Below are 21,304 nucleotides of genomic sequence, written 5' to 3' on the forward strand. Positions count from 1 at the left end.
CTTCAATGCCATGAAATTGATTATTGTATTCCAAGAGGAAACAAAGAGAATGATTTTTAAATAGGTGTCATGTGCAACAGTCCAGTGGGAAGAGGGGCTTTAGAGTTTCAACTTGAACTTTTGTGGGAGAATAATCCAAGTGAGCTGCCCTTTCACCTTGGACCCTCCAGCAGCCCAGCTCCAGGTTTCAGAGAATTTGCATCTTGGAAGGGGCTGAATCTGGTTAGACTGCTTATCCCTAAGACACTGCAAAGTCATCCCTGATTTTTGTTTTTAATGAAATTTGACAAATAAAGTATGTGCATGGAGGCTCCTGTAGAATGGCCTTAATTTGTGCTTAGGAATGCATAATTTTATCAGGGTCTCTGTAATTAGATATTGTGCAATAGAATAAAAAGCAAATACTGCTTGTTCCATGGCAACAAGGGCCTTTAGTACCTCACTATCTTTGAGATAACGAAGGTTTCCATAGATACACGTATCACATGGGTTTTTTTTTTTTTAAATAGACATCCAAGAAGAAAATGAAAGTTTCCCAGTTGGTTTTCCCCTATTTTTAAGGGTGAGTGTATGAACATGTGTTTTGTTCTCTTCTGTTTCCATTGCCTCCTAGATTGGGGGTGTTTTTCCCCCTCTTTTCTCTATCTAGACTGTAAATGCGCATACCGAGGGTTTCGTCGTCCTGTAGAATGATGCCGATACTTAAACTGGCGTAAAGGTGTAAAGAGCTTATCTTTTGAGGGGAGAGGACAGAATTAAGATTGCGGTCACTCTCTGCGTAAGGACTAAAGAAAGGTTTGCTGGGAATGTGGTCTGTGTTTTAGCAGAGAGTACTGACATGCCAGGACATGAACAAGAAAGCAAGCTTCTAGAAGAAGGCAGAGAGTGGCCTCACCTCAATGACCCCAGCATCTAGCATTGCAGGCACACAGTAGGTGCTTAATTATTAACTCCCAGCTGGTTAGCTAATCCTATAAAGGGAAGACAGTAATATTTATAATTACCAAGAAAAGAAGCCGCAAGGTGCACCTTGGCTTCTGGACCAGAGGTTGGATGCATGTGGGAGCAGGTGGGTCACATAAACGTGCAGGGGTGAGGCCAGCCAGATGTTACACAATAGGAAGTAGAGGGCTTGGGGTGAACCAAGGTGTGTGTGACCCATCTTAAAGCATTCCATCCACGCTTTTTTCGAACACCACCTAAGCCAAACAAGACACACTAATTTGCTTTCTGCCTGGGCTGTAAGGAAAGGTAATTCCAGTACTGTGTTGTTTCCAGTAAGAGAGGGCCAAATCCCAAACAGGATAGGGACCATCCCTACCAAATGCCAGTCTTAAGCAGGTAACTCTGCAGGGGCATTGCCCTTTACTAAGTAGTAAGACTCTGGGCCAGGCAGCTCTCGTGACAGGCCAGTCCCGGAATCAGCAGGTTCTTTTTCTCATAAGCGTTGCTGTCTGGTTGACATCCATTTGTAATGTTCACCAAAGACAGTCTAGAAGGGGAAAAGTACCCTGCAAAGTAGCCTGTACCCTTAAGGGTCGGTGGAAGGCAAGGACAGGAAGCCCATGTGTTTGCGGTCTGCTAACGCACATGTGACCTTCAAATCACCATCTTAGACACCAGCTGGTCAACCACTGCCTTCTATCCCACCTGCTGCCTCTCCGAGGTGATTTCCTAGAGTCTGATTAACTGCTCCATCAAAAGAAAGCCTGATTGGTTGTACTTGTACATTTCTAACATAGATCCTCTTGGCCACAAGATTTTTGCTTGAAGAACTATTAGCCCGAGTACCTCCTGTTGGAACACATGGCCTCAAATATTTGCAGATGTTCTGCCCAAGATACACCTAGGTTGAATTCTGGGAACTATTTCTTTCATCTCCTATTTCATTAATTAAATTTAATAGTATGATTGGAATTGTTAGGGCAAAGCCTTTTACAGTTTTATTAGCATTAAGCAGTTTTATATGTGGCAGTGAAGTGTGCATCTTGAGAGAATATTAAAAACATTTTTTAAGAGATGAAAAGACATATTGATATGTAGTGAGAGGGGCAGAGGAACACATGTTAAGTATCCCTGTGAATCCAATAAAAGTCTTTGTGGAAGCATAGAAATCATAGCATTCCTTGGATTTTACACAACATTCTCTTCTAAATAACTCAAAAGGCAGTTAGAGGTGTTGTCTTCTCTTCAGATGATCCTGGGAGAAAAGGAGGGGCAGTTGTAAAATGAACTGTATTCAGGCCCTGTTAGGCATGATGGGAGACCATTTAAGACGTCATTTAAAATATTGTCCTTTTCTTCTAAAATTTATAGTCTCATTGGAGGTAATTACAGTCACCTTTGTGCATAGGATCAATAAAAGGTCTAACATTGGCCATCTGTCCATTAAAATGAAGAAATGTCTGGGACTCCCAAGTGCCATCCTAGAGATCACACTTACCGAACGGTGCAAAACGCAAGCCACAGTAAAGGATAAATTTAATACCACACACCTGCAAAGGTGAGACGTTGCTATCTACTCTCATTGGTTATATTGATCTATATCTCATTGGTTGGGGTCATTTTAAGATATTTCAACCCTTGCAGGTGGCATCCCATCCTTCCTTTACTCAATGATGAGTTTTCAAGTCAGTAGGGTAGGCAGAGGCTCAGCAGTATTCCGTAATGGCTAGAACTTACCTGTAGCCATTATCAGGTTACATCTCCTTAACTACAGCTAAAGAGGTCTTTTAACTCAGAACTCAGAAGACAGGCCTCTCTTCTCAGGTTGGGAAGAACCAAAGTCATCATGCAGACACAACAATTACCATTATTCACAGGTAATGTAAATAACCATGAATTGGAAACGGGTACAGAAAAGCCATAGAGCACAGTTATGAGGAGGCTGCAGGTGTTAATTGCCAACTCCTGCCCATTGAGCTGTGCTGAAAGCCATGGTCAGAAGCTACTGGGCTGACCCAGCCTGGTTCCAACCAGAGTCTCCTCCTTTGTCATCACACGGACTCTGTTTTGTCTTCTGTTCCTCTCCTGTGTCCCTTCCTGGTTTGTGCTTCTTAATTACACTGTTGACTACTCTGAAGCAAAGTTAATACCCTAATTACAGAGAGGTCACCATCCTACCAGCTGCAGTTGCTGAAAGAGTAACCGACAGAGCTCTTCCAGTGCATTTCTGGTCTGCTCTAGTACCTTCTGACCTTCGCACTGTTTGATAAATCTTGGAAAATGCCGAAGGTATGGTTCTCCCTCGGTGGGAATATACTTTGGAAAAATACCCGGCAAACCGTTATTTCGCCCCTGCTGTGGCATCCTGCTTGCTTTAGGTGAACACCTCCTCCACATAGTAAACAACGGATTGTTTTCTGTAGGGAGCTATCCCACGCCAGTATTAGTGAATCGGGGGGGGGGGGGCAAGAGCTGTGGTGCCTGGTTGGTGCTCTGCTGTTTACCTGCTCCAAATCCATTTTGTGGGAGTTACGGGGTTTGCGTATAGTACAGTATTGCGTATAGTACAGTATTCTTTTTGGTCCTTCATTTCACTTACAGGGACTTTTTTTTCCCTTCTTAGCCTCCTTTTCTCGTATGATAAAGATCTACAGTTTGTGGACACTAAAACCATATTCTACAAATCAATAAGACATGTGGCCTGAAAAAGGATTTTTTCCCCTGATTTTGTACATGTGTCTTACGGAAGGTTTCTTATAAATTGGATCTAATTTAGTTGTACATTAGAAAAAATCACCTTTTAAAAAAGTAAGCTAGAGAAAATAGATACTGCCTAAGAAGATAGCAATATATAGACATTCTACTTAATAACATACAAACTAAAATGTATTATCATCTGTTAGACTTATAGAACTTATATTTACAAAGAGAATTCCCTCACCAGGTTTATATACGTGAGAAAAGTAACCAAGAATCTTCACTTTTTTAAATATAATAATAATAACACAGCCCTTAATCCCATAACCAGAAGCACAGATATCCCAAGTCACTTTTCTCAACTTTGGAACAGGAATGTGGTGGGTTGATGTTGGTTTGGTTTTGGTGTGTATTTGTTTGTTTGTTTGTTTGTTTGTTTGTTTGTTTTTTCAGAGTTACTGTTCTCAGAATGGTAGATAGTAGGCAAATCCTAGAAAGAGTTTATTCCACTTAAAAAGCAAGCATTTTCCCTCCAGAGCAATTGTTTGCTGTTGAGACAAAACCTGTAATTACTCTTATCTAATAGTTTCATAGCATGCCATGCACTGTTTGCAAGGAATTTTTTCCATCAGTTTTTTCCTTAGTCATTTAGAAATATAATTTGGTCATGAAAATTACCTATTTTCCCTTAGTATGGGACAAGAGACTGTGCGGGGCAAAAATAGACACCCCCCCCCCAGATTTATGTTCTACCTACCCACACCTGAAGTAGCCAGGAACGAGTGGGAATTTTCTCTGTGAATATATCTATATGAAAATAATCTGGTATTTCTTTCTCTTATGGATGGGAAGGCTTCAATTTGAGCCTATATCCATGACTTCCTGGGGATTGTAAAAGAGGGAGAAAGCCCTTCCAGGAAGAAACCCCTTAGGTCAAAATGAATCAAACCATCAGAAAATGTCCATGTGTCCTTCCCAGGACTGAAGCCGAAACAAGAATTCTGTCCATAGCACAGGTGGGAATCTAGGAGCCAGGGAACAATGGAGCACACAAACATCTTCCTGCCACTTGATGAAGCCCCTGTTATTATATGAATGTGCAAGCTGGACCAACAGAGAAAATAGGGCCAGCATTCTGTTTGGGGCATTGCACTTCTGTGTAGACAAAGAAAACTTTGGGAAAATTTGAGCCAAAGGCAAGAACGTAGACATTCCTTAGGAGGGAACAACCAAGGGGGAAGGGACTGTTTACTTCTCAGGAAGTTATGAAATCTCATATGTAAAACACAGTCATATTTTTGTTATTACTTGATTTAACACTCCAGGAACTTAGCCCAGCCAGCTGTGACTCTCGAGCTGCCCTGCTCATTAAAATTCCCCCCTTCTGATTCAGACCCCCTTTTACCACTACTGGATGTTGCCTGGCCTATTGTCCCTGAGTCGACTCCATGTAATTCAGGAATGTGCCTGTTCAGTGCTCCCAAGAAGTCTCTACAAAAGTAAAAGTTCGCTGTTGAAATTTTGGAAAGTTCTGAAAAGCACAAAGAAAAATCACGTGGCACAATAATTCTGTCACCTGTATATCGTGCCGCTGGTATCACGTTAGTGCCATAAAATTGTAATTATTCCTTAAGCATCCAAACTAACCCCGCAGATACCAGGGGGAGAGATGGCCAGCCCCTCTCCTTGAGGGCAAAAGTTCTCCCTTATCTATCTCCAAGCGTTGGCCGCTGAGCCAGTGCTCAGGGTGCAGGTGTGTCCCCTACAAACCTGGGTGCTCAGAAGAAGAAGAAGGCAGCACTCTAGAATGAGTCCAGGAAGGAAGACATGTGTTAGTACTTTTTTCCTGACCTATAAAATATAGTTCTCAGTTGTGACGTTTTTTCTGGAATTGTCTAGAAATGTCAAAATGTGTTCGTAAGATGATCTGGGAGGCCAGGGTTTCTGGGACTTTGCACAGAAGATACGTTTGCTTCAAATCCTGCACCGTATCTTTAGCAACCATGACAGGAAGGTGTCTGTTTGGGAAAGGGACTCCGGGCAGGTGAGCGGAGCCCCACGCTGCTCGGGAAGGGGCCATCGTCTGCCAAGGCCGGGGCCGCGCTGGCTGCCTTCCGTACTTGGTTCGCGGCAGACTGCGGTGTGAAGAAGGAGAGCGCGGGGGTCGGAGGGCCTGGCATCCAGGCCCTTGTAGCCCACCGGGGTCTGCAGGTGGACGGAGTGTCCCTGCACAGAGCAGCGCCCATAAACAGATTACGGAACTGCCATCCGTTAATCCCCAAACAGTTTTTCTGTCATTTAATTGGAAAATTCATCTTATTTTGCCTCCAGGCCTTGTAGCCTTATTACATTTGCACATATTTCAAAATGTTTCAAGTACTGACCAGATAACATTAATGAATATATTAGATAGGCAAACGCTTTTAAACAAAAAATAATAAACATCCTTGTGTGTATATATTAAAAAAAAATGTTAATTCCGTCTGGAGCCAAACAGGTAATTTTCCCTTCAGCATTTTTGCAGTCAGCTAAGACAGGTTGGCCTAGGACTGCAGTCAGCCTGTCTGCAGACCGGGCTTGACTTGCATACCAGGGTCAGGTCGGCTGCAGAAACAGACAGGGAGATGATCTGATTGGCTCGCGTCCAGAGCATGCTCACAAGGGCCTCTTTGATGAAAGGGTTCTTGGTAAGTACTGTACCAAAAGCAGCCTGCCACCCTCCTTTCAAAGATACCCATTTAGAGTAATTCCCAGAAAGGGAAAAAGCAGCAAGAAAAAGTGAGAGGGAGGGGAGGGGACGGCGGGGGGGGGGGGGGGGCGGGCAGAGAGAGAGATCGAGAGTGAGCGAGCCGAACTACAGGATTACCGCAGGAATAATTATGCTCCCTGGCATAGAGAAAGGGGGAAAGTTATTACAAGTAAACTGCTGGATGTTGAAGTAGCTGGTTGGCAATTCTGCAAGAACATAAGGAATGTGCAATTAAGCTCATTAAAACATCATCATTATGCTTATCAATCTTTTTCCAAAAGGGGTAGGGTGGAGCAGTGTGTTAAGGCATGACTGCTTTTGCAGATAAAGATCCGGGGCGCCCTCGCTCGCTGGGCTTCTCCCAGCGAACAAAATCGGCTATTCAGTTCCACGCGGCACTTAGTTAGGCAGGCTGGCTTCCACTCACCCTGGAGTGGCGCCTGAACTCTGGGAGAGGCATTCAGGAGGCTGGCTCCTCTCAGCGGGCATGCTTCCTTTCGGTGCAGTCCCCATCAGACAAACAAGTCTTTATTAAGCACCTACTATATGCCCAACACTGGTGTTTGGGGCAAATTCAGAAATAGTATATATGACGTGAGCCCTGCCCTCCAGGCACCGTTAGCCTAACTGGGGAGGTGAGACGCAGTCATCCATTCGTTACGCAAAAAAAATACGTATGGGGAGGCAGCCATGTGGGGGGGCTCTGCCGGAACTGTGGGTGCAGGAGTGACCAAGGAGGACACGGCCGCCGCCCTCACCATCTCACAGAGGGGCCGTCAGGCAGGCACAACTTCCATAAGGCAGAATCATTACACGACCGATGCTGGCAGGGGAAGGTCAAGGTCCGGTGGGGGCACGGGGTAGGGGTCACTACTCCATACATAACTTGCTCCTTTCCCACAATACATTTTAAGTTCCTTCAGGAAAAGCAGCGTCTCTTTCGCTTCCACTTTCTCTCTTTCTTTGCTGCTGTTATTTTTTAGCGGCATTTTCAATATGAAAATAATGTTTCTTGATGAAAGTGAGTCACATACAGAATAATATAAAAAGAAAATTAAAATCAGCTGTAGTCTGACCACTGAAAGATACCCACTCTGATATTTAGATATATTTTCCTCCAATCTTTTGCTTTTATTTTGGGCTTTTACAAAATTATTTAATTGGATTATTTTTTGCTTTTTCCACTTGAACATTTTCCATACCATTGAATGTGCTTCAAACCATTGTTTAAAATGTCTGCACAGTTTAATCTTCTCTTGCTGGACATTTTGTTTGTTTAGTTTTTCACCATTATAAATAATATTGCCCTGAGCATCTTTGTATGTTAAGAAATGTCACACTTCCTATGCCCACAGTTAGGTGCAAATAGCATTTATGCAACAACCACCTATAAAATAAAGGAAAGCTACACAATACAAAGTAGGGGACCCGCACGGTGGTGCTGAATAAATCTGGAGAACAAGGAGCTCCCGGGGGCTCAGCACAACAGGAAGACTCGTGGAGAAGGTAGGGTGGTCCAGTGTTTTAGAGTCTTGTATTACTGCGGACTGCCTCGAAACCCCAGCTTGCATTTTCTTCCGGGCATCCATAAGGATGCCCCTGTTTTCCATCGGCTGGCAGCCTCCTCCATCACCCACATCTACATTATATCTCCAGTTCAGTAATCCGCAAACATTTCTCTGCTTCAGAATCACCTGGGGTGCACGTTTAAAAGACCCGATTCCTGGACCCCCTTCCAGACCCGCTAAATCAAAACCTGTGGGGCAAGGTCCAGGAATCTGAATTTTGGACACAGGCATCAAGATGATTCCAGTGCAGAGGGTCCAAGAGCCAAAGACACAAGAGCAGGTGCAGGCTGCCGTCATGATGCTGGGTGCACAGTGGCAAGAGCAAGGGCTCGGGGCACACCTTGGCCACACCATTCACCACCGTCTGGCCTTGGGCAGGTCACTTCGCTCACTGAGGCTGTTTCCTCACCTGTGAAAGAAGGGTGGTCATGGGACATCCTTCCGAGAGGGGTTGTGAGGATGAAGTGGAGACGGAAGACGGAGGTGCTGAGCCCAACCCAAGACCAGTCTCCCAGGAATGTTTTTGGTAGCTGTTATTACTCTCCACGCGTGTCATTCTTCTTTAAAACGTGAGCGGCGCGTAGGCCTCCTTCCTTAGCTTTTCGTTTCGGCCGAGACTCTGTTTTGCCAAGTGGCCTCCGAGATCAGTGACCCCGCAAGCCTCCCGCGGTGACTGCGGCCATGCCTTCCGCCGGTGCCCGCTCTGCTTCCCTCGGCCTCCTGGCACAAGAGGGGAGCCATGGCATCTGATTGGTAGAAATGCATCCTTGGTTGGGAGCCAAGCTAAGCTAAGGTGGAGGGAAAGATAAGCCTGAGGAAACGCTGACGTGAAGAGGTGTGACTGGAGAAACACCAGTACCCTCCAGGACTGGAGGAGCTAGCTTGAACTTTAATTCCTGGTTTGATCAAGGTAGTGTAAAAATGGACCCCAAAGGTCTTTAGACGGAAAACTAGGTTTTAGGTTTCACATATTAGCGGTAGTTAAAGCCAAATGTTCATTCCTCTCAAATTGTGTGGGTGGATCGCTTTCCTCCCACTGTTGAAGTATCGTGTTTTTAGCTGCTAATAAACTTAATAAAATCCATTTCTTATTTTCCCTAGTGTATTAAGTTCGTTCACATGCCCTGCTGAACCAACATTTAGTGACGCTGGGTTAGAAAGTATTTCTGTCGGAAACAGACAACGGGCCCAGTTCAACTGCAAAACACTTCTCAAAAAGGCTTCTTTTCTCCAGGCTCAAGCTTGCAAAGAGCCATTTGAATTCAGGGAATCCTCCCAGTCAACCATAACACCTACACAAAGTATGAAGGAATTTTGTTTTATTGGTCCAAGAAGCAGATTCAAAGGAACTGCCCGCTGCTCTACTCCCACGGAAGCCCCCACCTGTCCCCGTCCACCCCCACCCCCGCACTCCGATCGCCGCCGCTAATGGCCCCATGTGTCCTCACTGTCCCAACACCAGGGCCGCCCAGGTCAGAAGGCTCGGGGTGCATCTCCAGGGTCTGCCCTACCCCTGATACTCTCGAAGTGCTTGGCAATGGAACGTGGATGCTGTACTCACGCAAAACAAACAACAATGTTCTTCTGAGAGATGACGTGTGAAAAGTAGCACAGGGAATACAGGAGCCTTCTAAGGCTGGGTTGAAAAGAGGCAGAAATAAAGAAGAGGGATTGTGAAGAGACCAACAAAGAAAACTACGCAGAAGGCTGTGTGAAGAAGTAGAACCTAGGGAGGTAGAAATAGATGCTTTACAGTTTTTAAAGAGTTCCCTCTAAAATTTCAACAGGTGGTGGTAAGACCATCACAATGCAGGGTATCAATGGCGTGTTGATTACTGGTATGTGCGAGTTGGAGCGGGGACAGTTAGGAGATTTTATTTTAAGAAAAACTAAAAAGTTGGAAACGATCCAGAGGTTTGCTGATCCATAACAGGGATGAAGTTCCCATTTGATTTAAGAATGCAGACATAGAGAATGCCCTTCCTTGTCAGCCCGGCTCTATTTTAGTGATACATGGCCCAATTGAACACGTGAGCATTAATTTGTCTTTTTTTTTTTTCTTTTTTAAAGTCAAAGAAAAAGATAAAGTCAACTTACTCAGGCTAATGCATGCCATGACTGCAAGTCTTGAGGAATCTGCTTTTTTTTTTTTTTTTTTTTTTTTAGAGAAAGTACTTGTGAGATCTTTACTCTTCTGCAGGGCGAAAAACTAGAAAATCACAATACCATGCCCGTGTTTGCTCAAGTGATCACTCTTAGATTGTGTGGGGCTTATCTTCTGCTATAATCAGCATGGCCCTCTTAAACAGAGCTGTCTTTAAAACCCAGATCTACCGGTAAGATTTGTTTTAATTTCGGTCTAACAGCTTTAGGATTACCCCTCAAGACTATATCGTCAGGCTTTTGTACAAACAAGGAGCTTACACAAAACTGCCATTATAATGGAGACTTGAGGTTGGGGGGGACGGGGGAAGCCTTGTTTGGTTGATTGAGTTATGATTGTATAGGGAACAAATAAAGGCTTTCTTTCCTTAAACATAACAGTTATGTCTTACTCTAGCTAATAATGCCACGTATTCTTTTAAAAAAATATTTACACAGCCTGACATTATTCTTAATGTCAATGCAATGTGTTACCTCTAGGTTGAAATCCAGTTTTAATCCTATAAGCTAGAAAAATAAGTTCGATCCTACACAATTGAGTCTTGAAATTGTTGATTCTGTTGCTGTATTTATTACCATTGATGGCCTCTCCGTGCCTTCCCCCATTCCCTCCCCCCCTCCTCCTTCTCTCTCTCTCTCTCTCCATTTATATGAATTAAATCTGTTAGATGGATATATGTATATATCTCTTTATATGTGTGTATATATACATGTAACAATTTCATTCGTGCAATAAGAAACTATCTTACTTCATTTTCTGGGTATCTACTCTGTGATCTCAATAAAGAATTTTTTTATAATGTATTGATTTACTGCGGCCCTATACAGTATTAGGTTTTCTCCTGTTGTCCTCCCCGCAAAAGTTAAATGGCTCTTCTTTGATGGTTGTTGCACGAGGTACATTATAGTTTAACTTGCTAGATGTTATCTAAAGTTTCTGGTAAATAACACGGATCAGAAAGTTTTGGTGTTGGGTGGCTATGTGATTTTAGCTAGGCGGTGGCCAGCCATGGGTGTGATGAATGCCGTAGGTGTCATTTGTCTGTTTAAGGGTTGCAGGTACATTGTCTGCGGCTTCGCTCACACACCATGCTAGAGCCGGTCACGCTGCAGCCATTGTTCTCCACGCACCTCCATGGCTGCAAGGTATAAATGGTAGAGGCAAAAAAAAAAAAAAAAAGAATAAGAAAGTGGAGAAAAAAAAAAAAGAACAAGAAAGTGAAATCAGGGGTGAAGTTAGACAAAACTAGACGGAGAGCTTTTCTTTTTTTTAATTTTCTGAAATGGAAAGGAGGTAACAATCCAGAAACAGGAAGACAAACAAAGAGAGGTTCCCATAAATTGGAATGGGAGCCATAGTGAAGGCTTCTAAAAGTGAATTCGAAGTGACTTTGGCCCTGTATTAGGCACTGAGTGCTTTTTGAGCTCTCTAAATCCATCTTTAAATATAGTTAGGTTTTGCAAGTGTATTGGGGCAGGAGATTTGAATTAGGATTTATAACTTGAACAGGACTGATTGTAGTCAGCTAATTTGGCATTTTGAAAGCGCTTCAGGTCATTGTAATTATGCAAAGGATATGCAATCATTAGCTCTCAGTATACGAATTTCTCATTAATATCTACTTGGAAAAGAGTTGATGAGTATGAGGCCATCACTGGCTGAAAATGAACGTTTGTAGTTGAAAATGGGGCTTCTTTTCACTGCTGGCCGCCCCCAGAATTGATGGAAATGCCAGGCCTGGACAGCAGTGCCCTTGAAATTTCAGGACCACTCCTCACACACAGGTAATGGATCAAGACATTTAAATATCACTGGTCCAGCTCATCACAACCAAAAGATCCAGGGGAAGGCTAGTTTTAAAAAAAAGAATTGAAAGCCACATCCAGAGGACGTTTTTCATTAGCCAACGCCCCTGCCCTCGGGCACTGAAAACTCTGTACCCAGACACTGCCTGCCACTTGGCATAGGGACAGGGCTCAGAAACCCATTAGCGGTGCCCCTTTGGTTAGTAGAGAATGAATGGCTGAGCAGGTGGCCTCCTGGTTGACTTTGTACCAGTGGCCTTTGCTACAAGTCTCATGTCCAAGCACAATTTTACACGCTCCACCTGCAGTGAGGTGATGGGTTCTCTTGACTTCTTGCCACTTTTCCTGCAAGCTTGTCCCTGTAGCTTTGGAGAAGTGAATTTAATGTTCTGGATGGCAGTTAGGACACTGCTTCACTGATTGTGGGACTTTGGAGCATTGTATCAAGTTCTCTTTGTTTAGAATCTATTTTATGCCCAAACATCTCAATACAGCTCTCACGTGTCGTTTTATGAAAATATGCTACAAGAGGATTGAGTTTCTGCCTTTGACCGCCAGCCTCACTTTTTGGCCACCTACTGTCACATGATACCAAGAACACGTAATGAACTGGGTGCCAAGCAGACACCTTCGTGCAGTGGCTCTTACAACCATCTCGCTGTTAATTCATTCGATTCATGCCATAGCACCCGTTCTGAGAACCAGCATGCCAAGAATGTGTACGACTTGAGGGAGAGAAAAAGGGAAAGACGGAAGGAAGGGTCGCAAAAGGCGACAACAACATTGTCTCCACCACTGCTGGACATTCAGACATTCCCCGCAGGCTGATGCCAACGTGCGGCGCGAGGGACCAGTGCTCACCCCTCGTGGTTACGGCACCCTCCGGAATTCTTAGTTAAGGTTAGGGATTGTTCCTCTTCCGTGCCAGAAATTCTTGGACTCAGCGTGCATGCGTGCTTGTTGGTCACCAGCTATTTAATCCCAATCAGTGCCTCTAGTATTTGATGTGGCCATTGTTGTAGCCAGCTGTAGGCAACTCGTGATTGTCTGTAGGAACAGAGAGGTCTTGTGGCGTGGTTAATCCAGAACAGTGAATGAGGCAGAAGAGTCATAGTTTGAGAATTACCTTTAGCTGGTTGTCTTAAAAAAAAAACAACCTCGTTCTATCTTGCTTTACCTTCCTGGTTCTATCTTGCTTACGCTGAAGTCGGTGTTTATTCTGTTCTATTTTGGGGCACCTCGGTGGTTCAATCAGTGAAGCATCCGGCTCTTGATTTCAGCTCCGGTCACGATCTCAGGGTGTTGAGATCGAGCCCCACGTCAGGCTCTGTGCTGGGCGTGGAGCCTGCTTAAGATTCTCTCTCCCTCGGGGCGCCTGGGTGGCTCAGTCGGTTAAGCATCCGACTTCAGCTCAGGTCACGATCTCACGGTCCGTGAGTTTGAGCCCCGCGTCGGCCTCTGGGCTGATGGCTCAGAGCCTGGAGCCTGCTTCGGATTCTGTGTCTCCCTCTCTCTCTGCCCCTCCCCTGCTCACACTCTGTCTCTCTCTGTCTCAAAAATAAATAAAAACGTTAAAAAAAATTTTTTTTAAGGATTTTCTCTCCCTCTACCGCTCATGCTCTCTGAAAAATAATCATCATAAAACAAAAAAATAAATTAAGTAGTAAAACAATTTAAAAAATAAAATAAAATGTTCTCTTTTAAGTTTTTTTATCATATGCAGTAATGTATTTAAAACATTTGAAAACTATAGGACACTGTGTGAAGAAAATAAAGATCACTTGTAATCACACTATTAAAAACTTTCTGCTGGATGTATGCCTAGACATTTTCCTCAGGATACTTACATAGATACACATTTTTAATTAAATGAGCTTTTTCCTTTTTACTAAATATCATGGTCATCATTGCCCCACATCAATTAGTTCATCTCAACATTATCGTTTTTTTTAATATTTTTTAACGTTTATTCATTTTTGAGAGACAGAGAGAGACAGAGTACATGCAGGGGTGGGGCAGAGAGAGAGGGAGACACAGAATCCGAAGCAGGCTCCAGGCTCCGAGCCGTCAGCACAGAGCCCGACGCGGGGCTCAAACTCACGAACCGTGAGATCATGACCTGAGCCGAAGTCAGATGCTTAACTGACTGAACCACCCGGACGCCCCTCAACATCATCATTTGTATCAGTTGCATAGCATTTGGAGTTTTGAATGCACCACAATTTGCATATACAAATGCCTACTTGAGGAACATTTGCATTATTCCAAAATTATCCTGACAGTGTTACAGTGTATATTCTCATCCACCTGTATACCTGTGTACCTAGGTTCTGCTTACATAGAGTTATTGACCCAGTGTTTCTGGGCCATTTTCAACTTTCAGAATGATGCCAAACTGCAGTCCAGAAAAGCTGCACAGATGTACATTCGTGCCACAACACTTATTCCCATGTCCTGGCTGGTATTCTAACTCCCTTTCACCTTCCCTAACTTGGTAGGCGGGGGTGGGGGAAACGGCATCACATTGCTTGACCAGTCTCTTCGCTTCCTGGATGACACTGAACATGTGAAAATACTTGCCCTTCTGTTTCTTCTTTCTAAAATTACCTGTTTGTGTCTTCAACACGTATCGCCCACTACAATATTTGTCCTTTCAGCGGTTACATCTGCTTATGCTTTCTTGGTAGAAAAATACTTACTGAGCACCTGCTATGCACAGAGCACAGCCTGGTGCTGGGGAAACAGTGGGGAGCAAAAAAGACACAGTTCGTGCCCTCTGCGCGGTGGGGGAACCGACGTTAACTGAATAATCACACGCGTGTGAGAATGGATTTGCCATGGCTCCCACGCAGTATCGCCTGAAGGACTTGTAAAACCACAGATGGCTGTGTGGCTCCGTAACCCCAGAGTTTCTGATTCAGTAGGTCTGAGGTGAGCCTGAGAATGTGCCTTTTTTTTTTTCATGTTTATTTTCGAGAGAGATAGAGACAGAGGCAGAGAGCGAGCGGGAGGGGCGGAGAGCGGATCCCTAGCGGGCTCCACACCGCCAGCACAGAGCCCAATATGGGGCTCGAACTCACGAACCACGAGGTAATAACCTGAGCCAAAACCGGCACTTAACGGACTGAGCCCCGCCCCCCCCACCAGGTGCCTCGAGAATTTGGATGTCTCACAAGACCCCAGCTGGAACTGATGACACTGGTCCAGAGACCACATCTGGAGAACCTCTCTTCTAGAGACTTCACCTGAACAGGGAGTCCCCCGCAGGTTTCCTGAGGAAGCAGTGCTTGAGCTGAGATGTAAAGGCGTTAACCTAGATGCTCCTGTCATACAAAACAGCTTATGCAAGAGCCCTGTGGTGGGAGGTGGTATGCAGAGATCGAGGAGCGTTAGGCCAGTGTGTCTGGAGAGGCAAAAGAAGGAAGCGAGTAGGAGGTGTGCGGGCAGAACTGGGAGCCAGGGTCAGACCACACAGATGTCGTAGAACACGTTACAGAAAGCTGGCACACGACCGCGCAGGTTAAGCATGAAAGGAAACCTTAGGCAATAAAGTTGTTTTGTAGAAAGCAACAAAAATTGAAGTTAACAAATGACCGTAGGCCATGCATCAAGTGTGTGCACTCTACATAAATAATGAAAAACTAGTGCTCTCGAAGATCAACATTATTATTACAGAATTACTTGACATCTCTATCAACCTCACTAAATTCCACTAAAAGCTGGTTCATAAACTTAGGTTCAAATACACGTTTAGACCTGGTGGTTAGAAAGAGGTTGTCTCTGTAAGCGATTGGTAGCTGATTCTTACCTGTTGGTTGTTCCAGGCAGCCTCACCCAAAGAGGAAACCGTTGCATTCAAATAATAGCAGCAGGAAAACCAGCACCCAGGTTCCCTTTGGAAAGAAGAAAGTGTTGGCGTCCTTCAAAGAGGGGAGAAAAATGCCAACTTCAGATTAGCAAAAAGTGCTCAAACCTCTCACTTGATCCCTGTTCTAGCGAGGAAGGAGAGTGATGGCTTTCAATAAAGGGTCCTGGAAAATATGTCCTGTCTGCCTCTTCATTAACCTTTTCCTTTGGGAAAAAGAAACTTAAGATAACATAGATATTCTAAGTAGGTGTAAGTGTTTTAAGATGCCGTGAGACTGGGGGGCACCTGGGTGGCTCAGTCGGTTAAGCATCCAACTCCAGCTCAGGTCACGATCCCAAGGTTCCTGAGTTCGAGCCCCACGTCGGGCTCTGTGCTGACAGCTCAGAGCCTGGAGCCTCCTTCCGAGTCTGCATTTCTCTGTCCCTCTGCCCCTCCCCCGTTTGCACTCTGTCTCTGTCTCCCTCAAATATAAATAAACATTAAAAAAAAAAAAAAGATGCGATGAGACTGGATTAGTGGCAGTTAAATTAAACGAGATGGAACCAAGGATTGTCTTTTCTTGAAGCCATGAAGAGAAAAAGGAAACAGGACAAGATTCCCACCACTTGTGGTTTAGTGAAAAAGAAACAACAATATCGCATTCAGGTGTTATTAGTTCTTTAAATCTTGCTCCATATGTATTACATAGCCTTCAAAACAGAGCTTGAAAGCTACTATTTTCCAGTATGAAGTTGTATCCTTTAAAAGGGAAATCTATCAGCTTCTTAATCTGTGGCTCAAAACTGACTTTCCAAACCATGTTGTCATAATAATCATAGTAGTAGTAGCTAGTGTTCACTGAATGTTACAATACGCCAGGTACCGTGCTCAGCTTTTTTATATGTGTTATTTTAATTCTCACACCCTTTGGGGTAAGTACTCCTGTCCTGTTACAGATGGTAAACCCAAGGCCCAAAGTCATACAACTAGTAAGAGGGCATTTGGGGATCTGAATCCGGATGGGCTGACCACAGAACCCATACTCTTAACCATTTGGCTATCCTGCCTTTATGTGGGGACAACAAACCCTACCTGCAGACTCAGTGCCTAAAAGGAAGTAAGTGCCTATTCAGTGCTGAATGTGCAGTGCAAGCTGTCAGATTCAAAGCACAGTGGAGAAACCATTCTAGTGTGTTATACAAAATATATTTGTCCTAGTCCTGAGAGCAAGGAGGCATAAACTAATAACAACAGTGTAGAATGTGCTGGAACAATGGGAGCAAATACCGTTTAAGGTTAAATGCGTTTGTTTCAAGGTATTCAACTGAGGGAGCCAGCCAGCCTGCCTGCCTTCCTTCCTCCCTCCCTTCCTTCCTCTCTTCCTGTTGCTCCGTATTCTCCCGCTTTTCTTAGTTACAATGAAAACATAGGAATTTAAAAAATTGTTTGACGGGGCGCCTGGGTGGCGCAGTCGGTTAAGCGTCCGACTTCAGCCAGGTCACGATCTCGCGGTCCGTGAGTTCGAGCCCCGCGTCGGGCTCTGGGCTGATGGCTCGGAGCCTGGAGCCTGTTTCCAATTCTGTGTCTCCCTCTCTTTCTGCCCCTTCCCCGTTCATGCTCTGTCTCTCTCTGTCCCAAAAATAAATAAAAAACGTTGAAAAAAAATTTAAAAAAAAAAATTGTTTGAAAATCAGGGGGACATTGAACCTACTTATTTTAAACAGTACGTCCATACAAGACATGGTTAGATGGTGTAAAACCCAGGATGTCCTGGGCACCCAGGGACCAGTCTTATCACTAGGCACCTTGGAGAGGATGACTTTTCCAGCGTTTGGGTGACGCCCGGTTCTCTTGTCACTGGATCGGGCTCAGCAGCAGTGGATGGGGCAGCTGCAGAGTGTGTGGTGGAGTGAAGACATGGCATCTGTTGGGGTCCTGCTGTCCCCCAGATCGCAGATAAAATGCATCACCACGTGCTGCGAGGTACCGTTGTCCCCGAAGGGGGACTCCGCATCGCTTCCCCCGCACATCTCAATACCTTTTCTGGGATTTCGGTGCCCCAGCATCGTATGATGGGTGACCACCAGGACCATGCCAGGAGTCCCTCGGCTTTTCTCTGTCCCTAGCCCTCATGTTCCACATCCTATTTTGACCTGTGGTGGCTTACAGCTCCCCGCAGATATTTGAAAAGAGGATGAAGTGATTTACATAATTAAAACAAATTGCATGACGAGTGTGAGAATCCATTGTTGTGGTATAATGGCATGATTTAGATGCTTTGTGAGACACAGGGCTGGGGGGGTAGCTGCTCCGCCACCCTGGAAATATAATTAGGCTCCACAGAGTGCTTTATCGGGAGAGACTTCAGGGCGATTAGTGCGGGACGTGGCAGTTGTCTCTGGAAGAAAGCATACGACCAAAATGGAAGACTCTTAACTTGGCAAGTGCCCTGTCGACTTTAAGCATGTAACACAATTCCTGGGCAACTGCTAAAGCCTAAGAGAACGTTCAGTCTTCCCCCACTGACCGGTTTGCCGTTACATTTGGGGAGTTTTTTTTTCTTTTCCTGCATGTTTCCACCGCCCACCTCTATGTGTTCTGATTCTCTGGTGCCATAGAGAAAACATCTTTAAAACCACATTTAGGATTTCAGATTCAAGGAGATCAAAGGGACGTGAAAACTAGACATCTAAATGCAGTGCACCACCCTAGACTGAGTCCTGGTGCAGGGACAAGGGTGGCAGGGGAGCCATAAAGGACATTATTGGGACAGGTGGCAGAATTAGAATGCAGGCTGTCGATTCGATGTTAGCATTATATCATTGTTAAATTTCCTGATTTTGGTAAATGCGTTCTGGTAATGTAAAGGGGCATGACGTCCGCAGCTGACTCTCCAGTGGTCCCCAATGAAATATGCATATGTGCAGAGAGAGAGAAAATGGTAAAGCTTATGGGGCCACATAATAACAATCAGGAAATCTCAGTGAAGCGTATAGGAGCTCATTTGATTATTATTGCAACTTTCCTGTTAAGTTTGGAATTATTTCAAAATAAGAAGTTTTTAAAAATCACATTAGGAAGTAATTCTGGCCTTGTAGGACTGACAATTACTCATTTCTTAGAAGAAAAGCTGGGAGGGCTAGAAAAAAGAAATAACATGCACACTCCAAATAATTTCTGTGTGAAGTCGGGAGAGCTGAAACTGGCAATTAATTATATCCACAAGCCAGATGAAAACCCAGATCACCCCCGCAGCCCTGCTGACTTTAGAATACAGAACACAGGGCCTTGCCTGTGCCCCGTGCAGGGTGCGACCATCTCAGGGGCCTCATTATGAAGTCACCGCAACGAAGAAGCAAAGACTTCGCGCGCATGGAAAGACGTGTGCTTCTTCTGATGGTGTCGGGCGAGGGTTTGTCGTTTCGCTCGCAGGATCTGTCTTCAGTTCTCTAAGGAAGGAAATGAGTTGACTTGCAATCCAAGTCCATTTGGAACGTGAGCTGAAACCATGGAATTTCCCCGTCTTCCCGTCATTAGCGAGAAGCCAACAGCAGCCTCCTCGTTTACACCTGGAGGCACACCCATCCATGAGCTGGAGGTCCTGTGGTCAGAGCTAAAGGCCTCCAGGTGTCTCCGAAGGTTCTGCTGTAGGTGTGGTGTCAAGGTGAGGCCCAAAGTGGTGCTCACTGGGGCTTTTCTCGCCTTGTGCCATGGGCGCCCATCCGTGCATCCCATTGTTCTGCGTAGTATTTGGAGAGGTAGATAGCAAGGTCCTGGTGTCTCATCTCCTTTTTACCTTCCTGTTGGAACACTACAGAGCGTAGAGCATAGCCTGGAAAAGCAAGCAGGAGCCTGAGAAAAGATTCAGTTCAGAGGGGGGCATACCCAGACGCCCCTAGGAACCAGGCAGGTAGCACAGGTGGGACAGAGGTGAGGAGGAAAACGGGAGAGTAGGTGCCTCGCTGAAATGGGACCTTCGAATCCACCTTCGCCTTCGAATCCATTCCACTGCCGGAGGGGGGAAATGTGATGTGGGCCTACTGAGGCCAGACCTTCTGGGTTTTCCAGAATGCCTGAATTTTAGATTACAAACCTCCCCGTTTGTAAATGTTGGCCAGAAAAAAAAAAAAAAAAAAAAACCCGCTTTTTTTTTTTTTTTTTTTGTAATTAAAAACTGAGCCGGCCAAACCAGCACATCTGGCGGGTGGGATCTGGCCACGGGCTGCCAGTTGGCAACCTCTGATCTGATCAAACCACTCATATTACGTGGTTGACGAGTATATTCCACAGTTATTGGACTCCGGCAGCACGCTGGTGCCCGGAGAGGCAAGTGACTGGCCTACGATCACACTGCGAGTTCACGGCAGAGATGGGCACCCTGCATCCAAGTGTTAACTTGTATATTGTATAGCGAGTCTTCTGGTTTGACACGAAAACAAAAATTTGGCTAAAAGACGCGGCCTCATGAACAGGAGTAATTAACTCCAAATGTTTCTGGAAAAGAAAATTAATTCCATCGTGAAATCTCGTAACATCCTACTTCTGCCACATGTTTAGAGAAATAACTCCTTAAAATTCAATGAGTATGTTTTTCCTAACCACAAACAAACTGGTTTTCAGAAACAAATACGTGTAAAGACGGGTTCAAACTGTCAGCTGCAACTGCTGGGGAAAGCGAACCCCCCTCCATTTTTAAATAACTTGTTTTAGCAATAAACGGGATGGATGGGGCGTCTCTCTAAAGACGTTTCTAGCCTCTCTCTAAAGAAGTTTCTGGCTCTGCCAGGGAACACTTTGGGTCGGTTAGAATGGAGAGGTCTTCGGGGTTCCCCAAGCCCCAAGGGGAAGGGGAGGCTTCCGTGAACGCACGCTGCCCCCCTTGCCAGGCAATGTCACATTTGCATAGGTAACCAAGGCCCCCGTGTGCCCAATTCTGAAGTCACACGTGCTCAGGTTCAAACCCAGGAGCTGCCACTTCCTAGCTATGTGACCTTGAACAGGTTACCTAAACTCCTTCGATTTCCCCATGTCTAAATGGAGATGGGAACTATACGTATTTGGAGAGCAGTTGTAAGATTTAAATGAGGTCATCTCTGCACAGCACTCAGCATAGGGCCGAACAAGTAGCACGTAGCTCCTTGTCTCCATCCTCAAAGGATACATGGGGAAGACAACCCTGAAATGAGTGGCATACCTACTCCATTGGGACAGCCCCTTAGAGCAGGGAAAGGGATGGAGGGTAGGATTTGGCTGCTACACGGCAAAGGAGCTGCCCCCCAGTTGCAGTATTTAAGGCACAGTCATGTTTTGGGTTGTTTCAGGGTTTTTTTTTTTCAGCTATGATTCGCATATGCTACCATTCGCCCATTTAAAGTGCATAATTCAATGGTTTTTTGTGCATTACAGATACGTGCAACCATCCCCACAATTTTATCACCTCGTAAAGAAGCCCCGTAACTTTTAGCCATCACTCCCTAATCTCACCATTCCCCAGCCCGAAGCAACCACTAACCTACTTTCTCTGTGGAC

General features: G+C 45.0%; 1 protein-coding gene across 3 annotated transcripts in view; it reads left to right on the top strand.

Moving 5' to 3' along the window:
* Positions 1-21,304, top strand: part of VTI1A (vesicle transport through interaction with t-SNAREs 1A) — a 348,886-nt gene that overhangs the window by 284,548 nt on the left and 43,034 nt on the right. The window contains exon 8 of one of the 3 annotated variants that reach the window (XM_047073444.1): positions 15,753-16,053. The exons of the other annotated variants lie outside the window; for them this stretch is intronic. Coding sequence (XP_046929400.1) covers positions 15,753-15,885 — 133 coding nt within the window. The 3' untranslated portion in view covers positions 15,886-16,053. Of the gene's footprint in view, positions 1-15,752; positions 16,054-21,304 lie in introns of those variants that run through there. 3 annotated transcript variants of the gene reach the window in all.

The sequence above is a fragment of the Lynx rufus genome, unplaced genomic scaffold, assembly GCF_022079265.1.
Source record: "Lynx rufus isolate CCGP_SWC_20201006 ecotype Redwood Valley unplaced genomic scaffold, mLynRuf1.p SCAF_11, whole genome shotgun sequence".
Taxonomy (NCBI): Eukaryota; Metazoa; Chordata; class Mammalia; order Carnivora; family Felidae; genus Lynx; species Lynx rufus.